General features: G+C 56.1%; 1 protein-coding gene across 2 annotated transcripts in view; it reads left to right on the forward strand.

Annotated features, from left to right (window-relative positions):
- Positions 1–18,630, forward strand: part of Rptor (regulatory associated protein of MTOR complex 1) — a 270,069-nt gene that overhangs the window by 221,232 nt on the left and 30,207 nt on the right. For both annotated transcript variants that reach the window (XM_048366647.1, XM_048366648.1), the window contains 3 exons: positions 16,155–16,229; positions 17,498–17,563; positions 17,867–18,058. In XM_048366647.1, the coding sequence (XP_048222604.1) occupies positions 16,155–16,229; positions 17,498–17,563; positions 17,867–18,058 (333 nt within the window). The remainder of the gene's footprint in view (positions 1–16,154; positions 16,230–17,497; positions 17,564–17,866; positions 18,059–18,630) is intronic.

Consider the following 18,630-nt stretch of genomic DNA (forward strand, 5'->3'; position numbering starts at 1 on the left):
CGTGTGTGCGTGAGGACACGTGTGCCCGGCGCGCCGCAGGGCCTGGGTGTGCAGCCTCCCCCCTCCCGAGTCCGCCCCGCGGCGTGAGTGGGACTTCGCAGCTCACTTCACGTCGCTGACGGGGCGCGAGCTGACGTCACAGTCGGCTCCAGGCGGAAGCCGGAGCGCTCCGCAGGCAGGGGGGCGGGGGCGTCCGCAAAGCCACCGAGCACTTGGGCCGGGGAGGCCACAGCCCGGGCGCGGGAGGGACTGTCCCCTCTCCTGTGGGGCAGTGGAGGGAAGAGGAAGAGGCTGCTAGATCCACGGGTCTCCTGCTGCCTGAGGCCCTCCGTGTCGCGCCATGCCTGTCACCTCGCTGTCACCAGCGCCGGGAGCTCTGCGCTCTGTCCGTGTGCCGCTGCCCCCCCCACCCTGGAGTAACAGCAGGTGTTCCGAGCCCAGCCCCGCCCCCACGCCGCTCACCACCGCTCCCGCTGTCCACCGCCCCGCGGCCCACTCCCACCCGGTCCCACCCCGCAGCCCTGACCACACTCCCACTCCCTGCAGCCCCGGGGCACCGCCCAGTCCCTCCCACACCCACTGACCCACTGGCCCTGGCACCCAGTGCTTGTGTCGTGCTCGGTGTCTGAACCGGGAGCCGGGGCAGACAGAGGGGGGCTGCGGGGTGGGCGTCACAGTGGCGCACGGCTCCTCTCCGCTCTGCCCAGCCGCGTCACGCTCCTTCTCTTCACCCGGTGGGCCACGGGTGGGCCTCTCTTCCGGTCATGTTCTGCTCTTAAGCAGCAAACCACCAGTTGCAGCTCCTCTAAGCAATGTCGTCGGTTTTCTGGGCGGGCTTGGGGTTGTGGTCACGAGGCTGGGGACTGCCTCGGTCTCTCCTCATCCGGCTAAGGCTGTGACCTCTGTTCAACCTTGACTCTTGCGGGCCCATGCTGGGATCTGCTCTGTGCTGACCAGAGTATTATGTATGCCAGCGAAATCTTTCCCTTGCTATCTAGCAAACTGGCTTCTGGTGAGCAATGACTGGAGACTGGCGCAGTACTGAGCTCAGGAGCCATAGGACTGAGCTTGAGCCCACCACCCCCCCCCATGTTCCACTGAGCCACTTACTCCTGGGGGTACCACTGGCCTGGTCCTCCACAGTAGACCGTCCACCCCTGGTCCGGGGAGCTTCCGACATCAGAGCCACAGTGAGGGAGGCTGTTCTGTGAGTCAGGGAGTAACGCGGTCCTTCCCAAAACAACTTAAAATCTCAGGTCCCGTCCTGCCGTCCACCCCTCCTGCCTAAAACTTGTTCTTACTAAACCGAAGGCTGGCTTTGTGACTCACAGTTGTTCAAATTCTGTCAAGAGCCAAGCCCTATAAACAGAAGGGCTTTTCTCAGGGCCTCTCCATTGTCTGTGTCATCCGTCTCGGCACACTCAGACATTTGTTCACACTGTTGCTTGGTACCTGGCCATGGGACTGCCTGGAAAGGCTCCTGAAGCAGAGGGCCAGCCATGGGAAGGCCGAGGGGCGTGCGAGGAGTGGGGATGGTTCCAGACATCGCAGTGGCCTGCGATTCAGACATGCACGCGGTGCCGCGTGACCGTGTGCGTGGAGGCGCGGGGCCGTCTTGTGAATTCAGCCAGCCAGCTTGTTGCCCCTGTTTATTTTACCCCAGGGATGGGATGGTTCTGAGATGCTTCTGCTTCACGCGGAGCCTCATTTCCCTCGTGCTTGGCGCCTCTGCTCTTGTGACTCATGTGCACAGCCCAGCTCTGTGTCGTCAGATGACTCATTGAGTCTGCCTCTGCCGGGCAGTGGCACACGGGGGGGGGGGGGGGCGCTGCCAGCCCCCAGAGCTCCTACCGTCTCTGCGCTGGAGCCCCCTGCCAGCCCCCCTGGCCTGCGCAGGTCCTCAGAGCCAGGCCACGGAGCATATCAGGAAAGGAATTTCATTTTTGGTTTGGTTTTGTCAGTCCTGGGCCTTGAACTCAGGGCCTGAGCACTGTCCCTGGCTTCTTTTTGCTCAAGGCTAGCACTCTGCCTCTTGAGCCACAGTGCCACTTCTGGCCATTTTCTGTATTTGTGGTGCTGGGGAATCGAACCCAGGGCTTCATGTATACGAGGCAAGCACTTTTGCCACTAGGCCATATTCCCTGCCCCCCACAAGGAACTCTTTTTTTTTTTTTTTGGCCAGTCCTGGCCTTGGACTCAGGGCCTGAGCACTGTCCCAGGCTTCTTCCCGCTCAAGGCTAGCACTCTGCCACTTGAGCCACAGCGCCGCTTCTGGCCGTTTTCTGTATATGTGGTGCTGGGGAATCGAACCTAGGGCCTCGTGTATCCGAGGCAGGCACTCTTGCCACTAGGCTATATCCCCAGCCCCAGGAACTCTTAATTTCTGGAAATTAAGGCCAGGAAAATGATGAGAAGGAAGCACAAGGGACCACACAGAGAGGAGAAAGTCTGTCCATCAAGACCTGCTCCAAGCTAACACCGACAGCAGCCTTGCAGACAAGGACATGAAACAGTGCTGGAAATCTCTTTCACAGCAACCTCAGAATGATAAATTGAGACTTGGAAATAGAAAAGGCACCTCACTCTACAAACTTGTAGAGATGAAAATGACAGGGTGTGGCATGACTGACACTCCAGGAGGGAGCAGAAGAAGACCACAGCGGGGCCATCCAGAAGGGAAGCATAACAAGGGAGCGAAGTTCTGAAATCCAGGCAGCATTATTGAGCCATGCAAGAGATGCGGCATCGTAGGGGAGAGGGCCCACAGAGGAGACGGGCAAAACAAATACTAGGAGAAGTGACAGTTACAGATTTTTCAAATTTAATGAAAATATCAACCCACAGATTGAGGAAACTCAATAAAGTACAAAGCGCGAAAAGTAGGGAGGAAATGAAACCAGGGCACATGGCAAGCAAGGTGCCTGAAAAACAAGGATGAATTTAAAATCCAGGAAGCCCCCAGAAGGAAAAGAGACAGGCAAGCAGCGCTTCGGAGGGCAGCAGCGTTCTTCCTGGTCAGTGAAGCTGGCTGACGCTGCGGCGGCGCTGGAAGAACTGAAGGTCAGCGCTCCGGCCGGCCCTGGCGTCCGCCCTTCAGAGCTGGAGGCAGAGCAGAGACTGATCTCCAGCGGACAGCAGCCCCCAGCAGTCCCCGGAAGTGCCTGTAGCTGCAGGATGGAAGGATCTGGAAGAAGTGTGGATGGCAGGAAGGGAGGAGTAAACACTGGGCAGATGAATTTGTTGTTTTAAATTTTAAGTATACGATGCCATTTATAACACCCCGAAAGTAGGAAGCATGCTGACAAACAGGTTGAGAGGAGAGTGACTGGAGGCCCCTGTTGTTTGGTTCCTCCACTTTGCTAGAAATGTCTGTGCCACCTGGAGTGAGCTGAGAGGAAGATGTGACCCCAGGGTGGAGTGGGAGCGCTCTCTGTGGGCGAGCACCTGCCTGGCACGAAGCCCCGAACTCCAGCCTCAGAAAGGGGGAGGCGCCTCCAAAACAAGAGAGCCAGAGGGAGACGGCAAGGGAGGTAGCGTGAGATCATACGTCCTCAGTGCGCCCAGATGAAGGGCAAGGGGGCCAGATACTAGATGTGACATCCAAAGACAAGACCGATGGCACCTGTGAACCAGCCGTAAGCGCACCCTCCGCAGTCTAGACTGCAGCTGAAAGGGAGCCGCCATCCACCTGAACGGGAAACGGAGCTGCGTATGCTCGCACGGGGTCCCTGAACAGACTCCAGCTGTCCACAGAGAAAATGGCAGGAAGTGCCTGGAGCCAGTCACTGGGAGTGCCCACTGACCTCCATCCCGTTCTGACTTGAATGCATACGGATTTCGGTTCTCTCCAGCACCCCTGTCATCCTAGCTACTCAGCAGGCTGAGATCTGAGGATCATGGTTCAGTGCTAGCCCGAACAGAAAAGTCCTTGAAGAAAGAACGTCTGTGTATCAATAAAACTGATTGCTACCAGATTATTGATGAGGAAACACTGAACAAAGGCGCAGATTTCCATTCTTCAATGCCAAGCCTCTGAAACAAGAGCAGAGGCCTCACTGATGGTGTTGAGATAGGATCTTTTTTTTTTTTTTTTTTTTTTTTTTTTGCCAGTCCTGAGGCCTGGACTCAGGGTCTGAGCACTGTCCCTGGCTTCTTTTTGTTCAAGGCTTGCACTCTACCTCTTGGGCTACAGCGCCACTTCTGGTTTTATCTGTTTATGTGGTGCTGAGGATCGAACCCAGGGCTTCATGTATGTGAGGCGAGCACTCTGCCACTAGGCCACATCCCCAGCCCCTCATTGATGGTTTTAAAAGGGTGGTGTGCAGGTACTGTGAAGAGCTCAGTGAGAACTTGAGCAGCCTTGACCCAGCCATGACCTGGGTGACACAGAAGACTCACAGAAGAGAAGGTCCTCTGTCTATTAAAGAAAATGGATTTGGAGCTAAAAACTTAGCTACAAAGAACATTACACATCCAGATGGTTTCCTTGGCAAATTCTCCAAGCATTGAGGAACAAACAGATGGGTGGCAATAAGCCCTTTTCCATCTCATCTGTGAAGCGAACATTACCTTGAAACTAAAAACGCCACATAAGAACCAGCAGCCGGGGCTGAAACCTGTAAGCCTAGCTATTCAGGACACTGAGCGCTAAGGATTGAGGTTCAAAGCCAGACTGAGCAGAAAAGTCCACCAGACACTTTTGTCTAATTGACCACCAAAAAGCTGAAAGTAGAGCTGTGAATCAAGTGGTAGGGCACTAGCCTTGAGCAAAAAACCTCAGGGACAGGGCCAATGCCCTGAGTTCAAACCCCAGGACGGGTGCATGGGCGGGAGCGTGCGCACACACAAATTTTTTTGAGAATATTTTGGCAGCTCTCAAAACTAAATAGGATATGAAAATAAACACCTACGAACAAGGCAAAATGGGCAAAACATTTGATCAGATTCGTCACTGAAGAAAATAGGAATAGCAGTTAAGCCTCCAAAAAGCTGCTGAGTGGCTTTCATCACTGGTAAGTGAACGTGAACCCCTAGCTGCACTCTATACCCAGGAGAACATCTGGAAACTGGGAGCTGGATGAGCGCGGGGAGGCCCCTCCCCAGGCCGCAGTACAGACCAGCCGGGCCCCTCCTGGCGTCACCTAGGAAAAGGAGACGTGCACCACAAGAGGACTCGTGTCAGGAGTGCTCGCAGCAGCTTTAAGAGCCCAACCTGGAAGTAGCACACATGTCCTTTCACAGGTGAATAAGTGAACTGTGTTTTATCCGTGCAGCAGTCTACCCCACGGCGGTGAAAACGCGCACACTGCGCCGGGGATGGTGGCTCACAAGTGTAGCCGTGGCCGCCGGGGAGGCAGAGGTTAGGAGGGCTGCGTTTTGAAGCCAGCCACGCACACAAGTTGAAGAGGCCTGCCTCTGCGCGCATCAAGACTTGATCCTCGCCCTGGGGAGGAGGAGGAGGTTGTGGTCCAGAGGGGGGTCGCGGGGTGCGAGCAGCGATCCTGCCGCAAAAATGAGAGCCAAGAGGCTGAAGGCACGGCTGGAGGGGTAGAGCTCCTGCATGGCCCAGGAGTTCACACACACACACACACGCACAGAACTCCTGCATGGCTAGCACAAGGCCCAGGACTTCACACACACACACACGCGCACACACACACACACACACACACAACACAGAACTCCTGCATGGCTAGCACAAGGCCCAGGACTTCACACACACACACACGCACACACACACACAACTCCTGCATGGCTAGCACAAGGCCAGGACTTCACACACACACGCATGCACACACACACACACTTGTGTCATGTGAAAGAAACTAGTCCATTCCACTTATTTAAAATTTTTGGAAGCACCAAGCTATTACAGTTCCAGAAGGCAGAGCAGCGGCTGCCTGGGCGGGCTGGGAAAGTCCACGGCTAAGGGGCGTGGCCGGGACGGTGGCTCCTGCGTTCCGACTTCAAATGCGCCAGTTCAAACACCTCCGTACCACCAAAGAAAAAGAAAGGAGATTCAAATCACAGAGCAGTCTACAGTGAGCTGCAGTGTTTCCTTGCACGTTTTCAGGGACACGCCAAGCCCGTGGGTGTGTTCCGGACGCGCGGTGCTCCTGCGCGATGCCCGCGGGCAGGCCGTGACCGGCCCCGCGCTGCTGCGCGGGCTGCGGCGGGAACCTGCACTTGGCCGGGAGACGCCGTGAGCTTAGAGAAGCAGGTGCTCCCTACACAAAGCAGCAGCCGCCGGCTGCTTTCACAGGTGCAGAGAATACGGGGAGAACACGTCCGTGACACCCGGCCGAGTGTGCAGGGGAGAGGACTGTGCCCATCACCGCCGTCCGTGACACCCGGCCGAGTGTGCAGGGGAGAGGACTGTGCCCATCACCGCCGTCCGTGACACAACGGCCGAGTGTGCAGGGGAGAGGACTGTGCCCATCACCGCCGTCCGTGACACCCGGCCGAGTGTGCAGGGGAGAGGACTGTGCCCATCACCGCCGTCCGTGACACACGGCCGAGTGTGCAGGGGAGAGGACTGTGCCCATCACCGCCGTCCGTGACACCCGGCCGAGTGTGCAGGGGAGAGGACTGTGCCCATCACCGCCGTCCGTGACACACGGCCGAGTGTGCAGGGGAGAGGACTGTGCCCATCACCGCCGTCCGTGACACCCGGCCGAGTGTGCAGGGGAGAGGACTGTGCCCATCACCGCCGTCCGTGACACCCGGCCGAGTGTGCAGGGGAGAGGACTGTGCCCATCACCGCCGTCTGTGACACACCTCTGGGAGTGGCTCACACAAGCACAACTTCTGGCCGTGGCCGGCTGGCTCCGTGGTACCCGAGCCGTGCTGTGGCTGGCGTCCTGGTGAGGAGTGGGAGCAGAGGGGGTTGGAGCCCCACCTCCATGACCCGCCTCCTCATCCAGACCAGACCCCAGGTGCCAGGGGTCTCCTCGGCTGTCAACTCAAGGTTTAACCCACGGAGGAAGCCGGAGCCCTCGTGGCCTGGTTGCTGAAAATCCAGGGTCTGGCAGCCAAGCCTAATACCTGAGCCTTTGGGTTCACTTTTTTTTTTCTTTTTCTTTTTTGCCAGTCCTGGGGCTTGAACTCCGGGCCTGGGCACTGTCCCTGGCTTCTTTTTGCTCAACGCTCGCACTCTTCCACTTGAGCCACAGCGCCACCTCCAGCTTTTTCTGTGTCTGTGGTGCTGAGGAATCGAACCCAGGGCTTCATGCATGCTCGCAAGCTCTCTACCGCTAAGCCACCTTCCCAGCCCTGGGGTCCACTTTTAAATTCAGAACGTAACAGTGAGGGAGAGCACAGATGCAGCCGAACTGCTCTTGAGTTGTCCCGGAGGCCGTGTGGTCCGATCGGAGGACAGAGCACGCACGTGGGCTGTAGATGAGAACCACAGACCGCGCCCACAGCTGGCCATGGAGGACGAATCTGGTAGGAGGATGCTAGCCGCTTTTTAATAAGTTCCCCAGATCTGTTGTTATCATTTGTGTGTCTGCTAATTAACAAGATTGAGGGAGGGAGGACATTAATTAAGGACTGCTGAAAGATAGGTTCCAGTTAATTGAGGGTTTTTTTATAGGCAAAATTAATATGCAATTGAGGCAGACTTTCCGAGTTACAGTTAATAAAGTTTTATTTATAGTGCCACCAGGGGACAAGGACACAGTGTCAGTGAGTGTATGTAAGACGTCACTCGGATTTGGGGGTAGGAAGGGGGAAGACAGAGGAGCACGCCTCCCTCTGCCCGGGCAGCTCGCCTTCCGCCAGCCGGTTCCCCCCTCCACTCACGGGGAGGACCGCAGCCCCCCCCCCCTCCCCGGGGCCAGGGGTGGGGGCTGCAGGGTAGCAGACTCATTCTTGCGTGTGAGGATGGCTCCCGGAATGTGCGCACGTGCGCGTGCACGCGTGGACACACACCTGCATCCCGCTGGCGTGCTTCGCACTCCGCTCTCGCGGTCACGCTCCCGTCCCCGGCCCGTGGGTCTGGCCGCGCCCTGGCCGAGGGCCGGGCCCTCGTCGGTTGGCCCTCATCTGAACCTCTTTGCCTTTGTGCTTTCTGCCCTAACCAGCCTTGCTTTTCCGGGCGGCTTTAGGCGCACAGGAAACCCGAAGGGAAGGCGAACAGCTCAGCCGCCCGGCCTCCGTGCGTGCGGCCTTCGCGTGGCGTGTGTGTGACAGTGACCCCGGCGGTGTGTCACCACTCACTGACGCGCACAGCTGGCCTCGTCTCTGTCCCCCAGCGTCCTCTGCGCTGGCAGTTTCTCCGCTGAGGAACGTGGTTTCCTCGTGGCCGGATGAGCTGCTGGGTCTGGGGAGGAAGACGGAGGCAGAGACCGTCCCATCCCAGCACCCCCGGGGGCTGCGGTCACTGCACTGGGAGGCAGCGTGCGCGGGCTGGTCCCCGTGAACGTCCTCGCGCCCCCGTGTCTCGGGAGGAGCTGGTCTTTCTTGAGGCCTTCGTGCAGTTCCGTCGTCTTGTTAGGATCTGCCTCTTTCTAGCGTCCCTTCCTTCACCTTGCTGGTAGACCTCCCTTCCTGCCACGCCGTCTTGCAGCGAAGTGAGCAGACAGGGTCGAAGCGCCTTGCACTGGCACTGGCGCGCCTCCCCGCCGCAGCCTGGGCCCACGCTGGGTACACGCGCCTTCCTGCACCTCGCCTCGTTCCACCATAAGTCACACCGTTGGGGGCTGGGAATATGGCCTAGTGCAAGAGTGCTTGACTCATATACATGAAGCCCTGGGTTCGATTCCCCAGCACCACATAGACAGAAAACGGCCAGAGGTGGCGCTGTGGCTCAAGTGGCAGAGTGCTAGCCTTGAGCAAGAAGAAGCCAGGGACAGTGCTCAGGCCCTGAGTCCCAGGCCCAGGACTGGCCAAAAAAAAAAAAAAAAGTCACGCCGTTGCACGGAGGTGTGTTTGGTTGTAGAACTGTAGGCTGTACTCTACAGACACGGAGTGACTGTCGGTGCGGGGAGCAAAGACCCCTCCCCCACGGGCCACACCTGGTGAGCGGACGCAGGAGCAAGGGGTGGTTCTTGTTTGTGAGGGAAGGGAGCCATCCTCGCCAGGCCCTTGCCCGGGTGTGGGGAGAGCCGGTTACCCCGAGCCCTCAGAGCGTCGAGTCTAGAGGTTCCGGTGTGTTCTCATGTGCCTACCACCGGGGTGGAGAGCTGAGAGGCCCCATCTGCCCAGAGGGGAGCCGCCTGTGAGTCCTGGCGTTGACCGAGGGCTCGGGCAGGAGGAAGTGCGGCCCACCCTTCCTCCTTCCACCCACGGGCACAGGTCCCACACCGGATGCCGTCGCAGTGGTGGGCATGCATGGCAGCGCACACAGCCTCTCCGTGGTCACTAGTAGACGTGCTGGGCAGCACTGCCTCCTGGGGCAGTAGCGAGCGGGAACGTACGTTCTAGAAGGTGGAGTGTGTGCAGGGCCGACCCCGGCCTGGGTGCTTTGTGAGGGGCTCACTGAGTCCTCGCTCAGCAGAAGGCCAGCCTCCCAGGCAGAGCACAGCATCTCCTGGCATGAGAGAGAAATGCCAGGGGCTCGCCCGGCACCGGTGGCTCACGCCTGTCATCCTAGCTACTCAGGAGGCTGAGATCTGAGGATCATGGTTCAAAAGCCAGCCCAGGCAGAGAAGTTCCTGGTGAGATTCTTATCTCCATATAACCACTGAAAAACTGGAAGTGGAGCTGTGGCTTAAAGTTGTAGAGTGGGGTCTGGGAATATGGCCTAGTGGCAAGAGTGCTTGCCTTGGGCTGGGGATATGGCCTAGTGGCAAGAGTGCCTGCCCTCATATACATGAGGCCCTGGGTTCAATTCCCCAGCACCACATATACAGAAAATGGCCAGAAGTGGTGCTGTGGCTCAAGTGATAGAGTGCTAGCCTTGAGCAAAAAGAAGCCAGGGACAGTGCTCAGGCCCTGAGTCCAAGGCCCAGGACTGGCCCCCCCAAAAAATAAATAAATAAAATAAAGTGGGAGAGTGCTAGCCTTGAGCAAAAGAGCTCACCAGTGCCCAGGCCCTGAGTTCAAGCCCCACACTGACAAAAAAAAAAAGGAAGAAAAAAATGCCAGTGGCTGCAAGTTACTCCCAAGGCTTGACAGGTGGAGATGTAGAAGTGACAGGAGAGGAATAAAAGTGGAAAGAAAAAAATCGAAGATACTATTGTGTATCTCTACTTAAATATATTAAACACTTGAAAAAATGTACGTTCTAGAGAAATATTATTTGTCAACTGAATCTAAGAGATAAAGAATGCTTAGATTCTTTTCCACAGAATGGATGATGAAAATTATCACAAAAGAAAACCCATCCCAGAAAGCTACCAGGTTTGATTGTTTTACTAGGGATTCTCTCAGATCTCTTAACTCTGGTATTATGTCTGCACTCTTCTAGAGCAGTGTTAAAGGAAGGGAAATATCTCAATTCTTGTGAAGCAAGTATAGCATTGACGTAGCCTCCTGCGGTGTGCAGAGATGCAGACGACCTTAATTCCACCCCACTGACCACAGGAGAGGGTTAAGAGGATGGATCTTTATGTTGTGTCTTACCACAGTTGGAAAAATAATACTTGAAAAGTTGATACCAAGAAATAAACTACATTGCACACCAGTAAATATTTGGAAATAATGCCGGCAAATATTGAATGATATGCAATGGCCTAAGCCCCCCTTGATGGAGGACGGTCAGTATTGGGAATGCATGCCCAGGGCTAAACAGAGACGCCAGTGCGGCTGCTTGCACACACCCAGCAAAGCAACACCAGTAGCTGCTTCCACCTCAGCCCCGAAGAACACACGGCACTCCACCGAGCTCAGAAAAGCCCAGGTGTCCACTTAGAGATTAGCAGCTACAAGTTATGCAGGGGAAAGAAATGAAAGGTATGAAAGGCTTATTACTGTGTGCAAATGATGTGTGAATATGCCCTAGGAAACGAAGTAGGATCAACTAAATACTAACAAGAAAACTTAAGTTAATATGCAGAAATCAAAAATAACAACCAGCCAGAAGCTGAAACAGGGAAGAACACCGTGTTTACAGTAGAATCATAAATCTAGGAGTAATCTTAACCAGAGACATGAAACGCTGCCAGGAGGAAAACCTTAAAACATTCCTGAGAGACACAAAAATCAACTTGAGCAAATAAAAAGCATAGCCTGTTCTTTCATGGAAGAGTTCACTGTCATAAATATGTCAATGTTCCCTCGCTTAATTTATAACTTTAATATAATCCCAATAAAATTACCAGCAGGCCCGGTACTAGATAAACATACTCAGCTTCACACGCAGAATTAAGTAAGAGGAGGCAGGACCGTCCTGAGCCGGTAGCCATGGCAGCCGGCTGCGGCCACGCTGGGCCACCAGCAGACACAGCCCGGGGCTGTCACAGAAACCCACCGGGTCGCACGTCAGCACCTTGTCACTGGGTGATAGTGGTGTGTGGTGGTGGAACAAATAGGGTGCTGCTATAGCTATAATCCTGCGTATCCCCCAAAGGCCGTATGTTACAGACCTTCAGAGGCAGGTCCTGGTGGGTGCTCGTAGGTCACTGTGAAGTGTCCTTGATCCTCTTCCTCGCTCTTTGCTCCCCTTCGGTGATGCAGACAGGTCCAAAGGCAGCGGGGCCACCTCCAAAACCCTGACTCCAAATAACATTTCTTCCTTTCAAGTGGATTTCCTCTGGCAAGTGTCACAGTGACAGAAGCTGACGGACAGGCTAAGTGGATGGCCTAAAGACAGAACTGACATTAAAGACATCAATTCTTTATTTTTATTTAAAATTAAAACAAACATTTTTAAATTTTATTATTATTATATGAAAGGGTTACAGATACATAAGTCAGGTTGTGAGTGCGAGTCTTCTTGACAATGTTACCCCTTCTTTGGTTCAAGAGCTAGCTTCTCTTTTTTTTTTTTTTTTTTTTTGCCAGTCCTGAGTCTTGAATTCAGGGCCTGGGCACTGTCCCTGAGCTTTTTTGCTCAAGCTAGCACTCCACTACTTGGGCCACAGTGCCATTTCCAGCTTTTTCTGTTTATGTGGTACTGAGGAATCAAACCCCGGGCTTCATGCATGCTAGGCAAGCACTCCACCGCTAAGCCACACACCCAGCCCAGAGATAGGTTCTTTTTTTTTTTTTTTTTCCGGCCATTCCTAGGCCTTGTTCTCAGGGCCTTAGCACCGTCCCTGGCTTCTTCCCGCTCAAGGCTAGCACTCTGCCACCTGAGCCACAGCGCCCCTTCTGGCTGTTTTCCATATATGTGGTGCTGGGGAATCGAACCGAGAGCTTCGTGTGTAGGAGGCAAGCACTCTTGCCACTAGGCCATATTCCCAGCCCCAAGAAATAGGTTCTTGAAGCTTGAAATCATGGGACTGGGGCATGGCTCAAGTGGCAGAGGGTTTACCCAGCATTCGACTTACGTAGGTTCAGGCCCAGCAACACCCCCTCCAAAAAAAAAAAAAAAACACCACTAGAGGAGATCCCTGAGAAATTCTATTTTATCCCTAGAGTAATGAAAGCTTTATAAACTATAGCTCAAAACCTAGATGTCTTTGACAAATAACTTTGGCTATATACAAACAAATCTTACATGGGGGAATATTTAAAACTATGTCACAGAGAGAAGTAAGATCAGTCATAAAGGTTCCAAAATATATAAAGAGTTCCTGGAAGTGAAAGAAATCAAAAATCCCGTAGAGAAATGGCCACAAGACATGACCAACAGTCCACTGGAAAATTACTATGAATAATACTGCTTAATTACACAAAAACGCTCTTTTGTAGTAAATGTATAGTAAAGCTACACTTAAACTCATTTTTCACTCTTTAAGAGTAGCAGAAGTTCATTTCACAAAATGCCGTGCTCTAAAAGCATCAAGTGGTATATGTTTCAAAACTACTAATACATTCATCTTTCCTTTGGCATCTGCCTTCTAGAAGTTTACACAGCAGCCATGCCTGTCTGCATAGAAAATAACTTGGAAGCTTGCAGTATTATTTGTGATTACAGGAGATGGTTCAATGGAAGGCCCACGCCCCGTGGGGGAGTGTCGAGGAGCCGCGCCAAGAGCCAGGGGATCTCCCGGGAGCCGGCGTGGCCGTCGGGATGGATATGTCTATTGAATCACACACTGTACTCCATAAATGCATATAGCTGTTCCGTGTCAGCTAAAACCGTCATTAAAAAAGAAAACACGACACAGAGCCGGGCATACAAGTCGTCGTGTTTAAGAACAGGCTGGCTGAGCGTGTCAGGAACCGGCCTGGCCCCAAGGACGTGGCAGAGGCGGTAGTTGGGAATGGGGTGGGTGGGGGGAAGCCTTCGTTTGTGGCTTTCTGTAGCATTTTGATTCTGAGTCCTGAGGGTACCACATTTTATAACATGCCGAAAGGCAGGTGGAGTGCTCGCACGCGCACACGCACGCACACACATGCACACACGCGCGGTGCCTTGCCCTCGAGACCCGGCACAGCCCCCTGGCCCTCGTGGATCTGAGGGTTCCCACAGACAGGGTGCGTCCGGCGGGGTGATAGCGCGGGGCTCTGAGGCAGCGGAGGCAGGCGGCGGTGTGCACGCGTGGCGTTCTGGTTAATGTCCCGCCTCTCTGGGCACGCAGGAAATGAGTTGTGCTCGGGTTGGAGCAAGGGGGAGAAGTTCCATTCAGGTGCAGAACAGCGAGCCCTCGCGAGCAGTAAACAAATCCCTCGCACCACCGTTCATCCGGATACACGAGCCCCCCACATCCCCCCAGCTCTCAGTGACTCCCTGGTAGCTTGCTGATGATAACCAGTCGTCCCCCAAGGCCTCATTCTGGAGCCGTTTTCTCTTGCTAGAAGCATCCTTACCTTTCCTGCGCTGGGCTCGCTTGTCTCACGACACGCAATAAACTGCTTTTCCCAGCGGAGCAGAGCCCTGGTCCAGTCCCTCACGTGGGAGGTTCTCCACGCTTCTGTCAGAGCACACTTGGCCGTCCACGGGTGGACAGAAGCGCCCCGTGCGGCCCCCTCCGTCCCTCGTGCCTCGGGCATGACAGCTCCGAGATCTCTGCTCCGTGTCTGTCCTCGGGCTCCCCCACTGTGTGATCCCGGTCTCGCACGGTGAGGCCCTCGAGGGCGGGCTGCATCCCCACGCCCTGCGCCCGTGTGTGGCAGGGATGCTTGCCTGGAGCCCCCAGCGCCGCCGCACCCCGGGGCCTGCAGGCCTCCCCGGCCGCTCCCGTCCTGCACTGGCCGCCGCGTTGCTTTTCCTCTCCTTCCTCTTCTTCCTTGAAATTCCCTGACATCCTGAGACCCGGACGCAGAGGCAGGTCAGCATGAGCTTCCGTGTGGGAAGGAGGAGGCCCCCACGAAAACTGCATTTCCCTCTTTTCTGTGTCTGCTTTCTCCTCGCCGTCTCCCGCGCCGGGGCTGTGTTGCGTGCCGGCGGGCGCCAACCTCCGAGCCCGCGCTGTGCAGTGCCCACCTCCCCGCCAGCCACTGAGGCAGGACTGAAGAGTCCGCGGGACGTGGGAGACTGCACCCCGCCTCCGGCCTGCAGAGGTGGACTCAGGAAGAGGGGAGAGAGGGAGAAAGGGGGCTGTCGGAGCACTGCCGGCCCGGCCATGGCATGGCAGCCTTATTGAAACAGATCTCTTAATATCTACCTCATCATCAGCACACTCCGATGCTGAAGGCGTATTAAAGTCGTCGTTTCAGATCCTCCGGCTTAGGAGCTCAGATTCACATTAGTAGGAGATGAATTACTGACACTTGATTATACTCTTCCATGAGACGTGTTTAAGGAGCTTCCTCATTCACGCGTGGGCATTGATTTGACTTGTGGAACTTCGGTTTGAAAACAGAAGTGCCTGTCTCAGAATACTGCTGCTGCTGCATCAGCGCGCCCCCGCCGGGGGTCACCAGGCACTGCTTTTACCTTACTCGCCAACGGCCTCATCTAAAACGAGGAGCTGCCTACGTCTGGGCGGCTTGGTTGGCTTCAGCTCGGGCCAGAAGCTTGTGCCGGCCAGAGCCAGACCACCTTGACTGTGTCTGCCCAGGCTGGTTTTAAGCAGTGATCTTTAGATTTCAGCCCCCAGATTAGCTAGGGATGCAGGCGTGAGCCCTCGGTGCCTGGCTGCCGCTCCTCACTTTACCAGTCTGCTCTCTAGGGCAGAGCTTTCTGGGAGCGATGATGACGGTGGCCTGCTCTCCCGGAATAGGGGCAGCCTTCTTCTTGCAGCCATTCTTACCTCCTTCTCTAATCTTCGTCCCTTCCTAAGCCTTAGCCAAGTCCTAGGCAAATGTGGGAATTTGTTGTTGTTGTTGTTGTTTTGCCAGTCCTGGGCCTTGGACTCAGGGCCTGAGCACTGTCCCTGGCTTCCTTTTGCTCAAGGCTAGCACTCTGCCACTTGAGCCACAGCGCCACTTCTGGCCGTTTTCTGTATATGTGGTGCTGGGGAATCGAACCCTGGGCTTCATGTATACGAGTCAAGCACTCTTGCCACTAGGCCACATTCCCAGCCCAGAACCTGTGCTTTGTTTTAAGGCATGCTGCCTCTCCTCTCTCAGCTCTGTAGAACTAAAGCCCCACACACACCCCGTCAGCCAGCCTGGTACGGGCGCAGCTCTTGTGCGTCACCAGCCCCCTAGCCAGGGCCGAGTCCTCTGGAAATGCCTGGGAGCCTCCTAGGCCTGGCCCGAGGCCTCAGGCACCCCCAGTGCCCACAGGACTCCAGGCCTGCTCTGCCCAGCTGCCAGCCTCTGTCCACCTTGTTCCTCCTAGAGCGCTGTCTGTGGTTAGGGACTGGCCTTCGTATGCACCTATTACACTGTGGCCACGGGACATCAAGGACTCGCACACGTGTGTTTGCATTGGTGATTCTACCTGTGTTTCTAGGACCAAGCAGGATCCTAGAACACTCGAGCTGGGACTGGGGCTGCAGAGATAGGGGCAGCATCAACCGTGGATGTGTCCTGGGCCAGCAAACACAGAAGGCCAGGTGGAGCACGGCCCTGGCCGGCTGGCCAGCAGTCGAGTAGCAGGGTGGGCTGTCAGAGGGTGCCACCTGTGAGCAGGTGTCAGGTCCTGGGCCTTTGCCCGCGTGTGAGGGGACATGCCAGGGTCCCCCGCTCACGGCCTCTCTGCTTTCTCCCTGCAGTCTTGCCAAGCTGACCTCGTGAAGGACAACGGTCACAAGTACTTCCTCTCCGTCCTGGCGGACCCCTACATGCCAGTAAGCATCAGCCTCACTGCTGTCTTGGGCCCGGGATGTGTGTCCTCTGTGTCCTCTGGCTCTGCTTGGCCTTGCTCGGGGTGGGGGGGGGGGTGGCCCACCGGGGCTCCGCCGCACAGGGCAGCCGCTCTGCTGTCCACGCCCGTGGTGCTGTCCTGCTCTAAGGCCTGGTTCCCCTGTGGTACCTCGGGGGCCTGTGAAGGTTCCAAGACGCTAGGAGCTGCCAGCACTCCTTATTGCTAGAAGGAAGGGATTCCTTGAAAGTATAGAATATTTGTGTTGTGTTAAGCTCTTTGATTGTACGGGGGAGCTTTTTATATTGTATCTAATTTCACTGGAACAGTATAAACCTGATTGGTGTTTCAAAGGTAGCTTGTAATGGTGTGCTTCAGTGTATCACCATCAGTGATACGTTTAAGCATTTCTATAGGTAAGATGATACACAGTTTATGTGAGTTATTCCTTCCTTCCCTATTCTTTTTTCTTTCTTTTTTGGTACTGATCCTGAGGCTTGAACGCAGGGGCTATGTACTGTCCCTGAGCTCTACCATTTGAGCCATAGCTCCACTTTTAGCAGGGTTTTTTGGTAGTTTTAGTGGTGATAAGAGTCTCACAGTAAGAATACAAACTAGAGTGTTCTGAGCTGGAGTCTGGAGCAAGATGGCAAGCTGATGGGACACGCGTAGGCCCCGCCTCAGCCATAGATTAGACTCCATGGCACAAGATAGCGGGAGGCCAGGGCCCGGCTCTTCACACTGACTGATGCCCCCAGCTACTTCTGACAGAGCAATAGCCGGCCTGGGCCTGTCCTGAGAACTAGCACTCAGAGAGCAGGGTCCCCTTAGGCAGAGCCAAAGCTGCCAGAGCCTGCATGTGTGTGTTTGTTTTGGTTATGGGTCTTGAACTCAAAGTCTGAGCTGCTTGAGCTTTTTTTGTGCAAAACTTTTGCACTACCACTTTGCGCCACAGCTCCACTTCTGGTTTTCTGGTGGTTAACTAGAGAAGTCTCATGGACTTTCTTACCTGGGCTGGCGTTGACGCACGATCCTCAGCTCTCAGCCTCCTGAGTAGCTAGGATTACAAGCCCTCGGCTTGCCCAAGCCTATACGGTGCTGCTGTTGGTGGAGTCGGAAGACAGCCGGGAGGCTGCCCGCGTTACTTATTTGTGTGTCCCACGATCCCTGCACGTTGGGGGGACAGCATCGTGTTAGGGGGTGATGGGTCCTCCCTGTGGAGAGAGCGCATAACCATGGCGGCTTGTTTTCCAGGCTGAACACAGGACCATGACGGCTTTCATTCTCGCTGTGATTGTCAACAGCTACACAACCGGGCAAGTGAGTGTCACGCCGCCGTCAGCTGCTCCGGCCTCCTCCGGCAAGGAGAGGAGATGAGCCGGCCCAAGTGCATGGAGGAGCCGGGGCCTAGACCCGCCGCCGGGGCCGCGGGGAGCCCGCCTCAGGAAGTGGGGCCACCAGCACGCCCCAGCAGTGGGGGGCAGGATGAGAGGGGTACACCCAGCAGGACGTAGGCCCTTCTTTCATCGGCAGGTTTTTAAGTCTAGGGAAACATGGGGGCTCGTGCAGGGTGGCCAAGCCAGACCCGCAGCCCCACCGCCTGTGTCCCCCCCCCCCCCCCAGGAAGCCTGCCTGCAGGGCAACCTGATCGCCATCTGCCTGGAGCAGCTCAGCGACCCGCACCCGCTGCTCCGCCAGTGGGTGGCCATCTGCCTGGGGAGGATCTGGCAGAACTTCGACTCGGCGAGGTGGTGTGGGGTGCGGGACAGCGCCCACGAGAAGCTCTGCAGCCTCCTGTCGGACCCCATCCCCGAGGTGAGCTCCCCGGGGGGCGCTGCTCACGGGAGGGCGGAAGGGGTGGGAGGTGAGTGGGCCGGGGCCAGGGCCGGGCCTCTCCACACCACGGGGAAGGAGAAGGGCCAGCGCCCAGGCTGAGAATACCAGCTGCTGGCCCTCCCAGCCCTCACTGGCTGGAGAGAGGGGTGAGGGGCAAGCCCCCCCATTCTCAGTGGATCGGCCCCGAGCCCCCGGCACCTACCGTGGCCCCAGCTTGACCTAAGGGCCAGTCTCCAGGGCCAGTCTCCAGGGCCAGGACTTGACCAGGCAGCCCGGTGCCCGTGGTGCTTCGGGCCGCTCGCCCACTGCTCCCTGGGGACCAGGGACCCGCACTGGGAGCTGCTTGAAAGGGAGACTCCATCAGCGACCAGCTGTTCTCAGAACAGCATAACCTCAGAGCGGCTGGAAAAGCAGCCGTGTGGGGCCCCGGGAGGAGGCCCGCGCCGGCCTGCAGACGTGACCGGCGTCGTTCTGAGCGGCCCAGTCCTCGGTCTCGCACCCGGGGCGCCGGCCGGGCGCCCAGCACCGGGACTCGGGAAGCTCGATCCAAA

This window comes from Perognathus longimembris, chromosome 17, assembly GCF_023159225.1.
Source record: "Perognathus longimembris pacificus isolate PPM17 chromosome 17, ASM2315922v1, whole genome shotgun sequence".
Classification (NCBI taxonomy): Eukaryota; Metazoa; Chordata; class Mammalia; order Rodentia; family Heteromyidae; genus Perognathus; species Perognathus longimembris.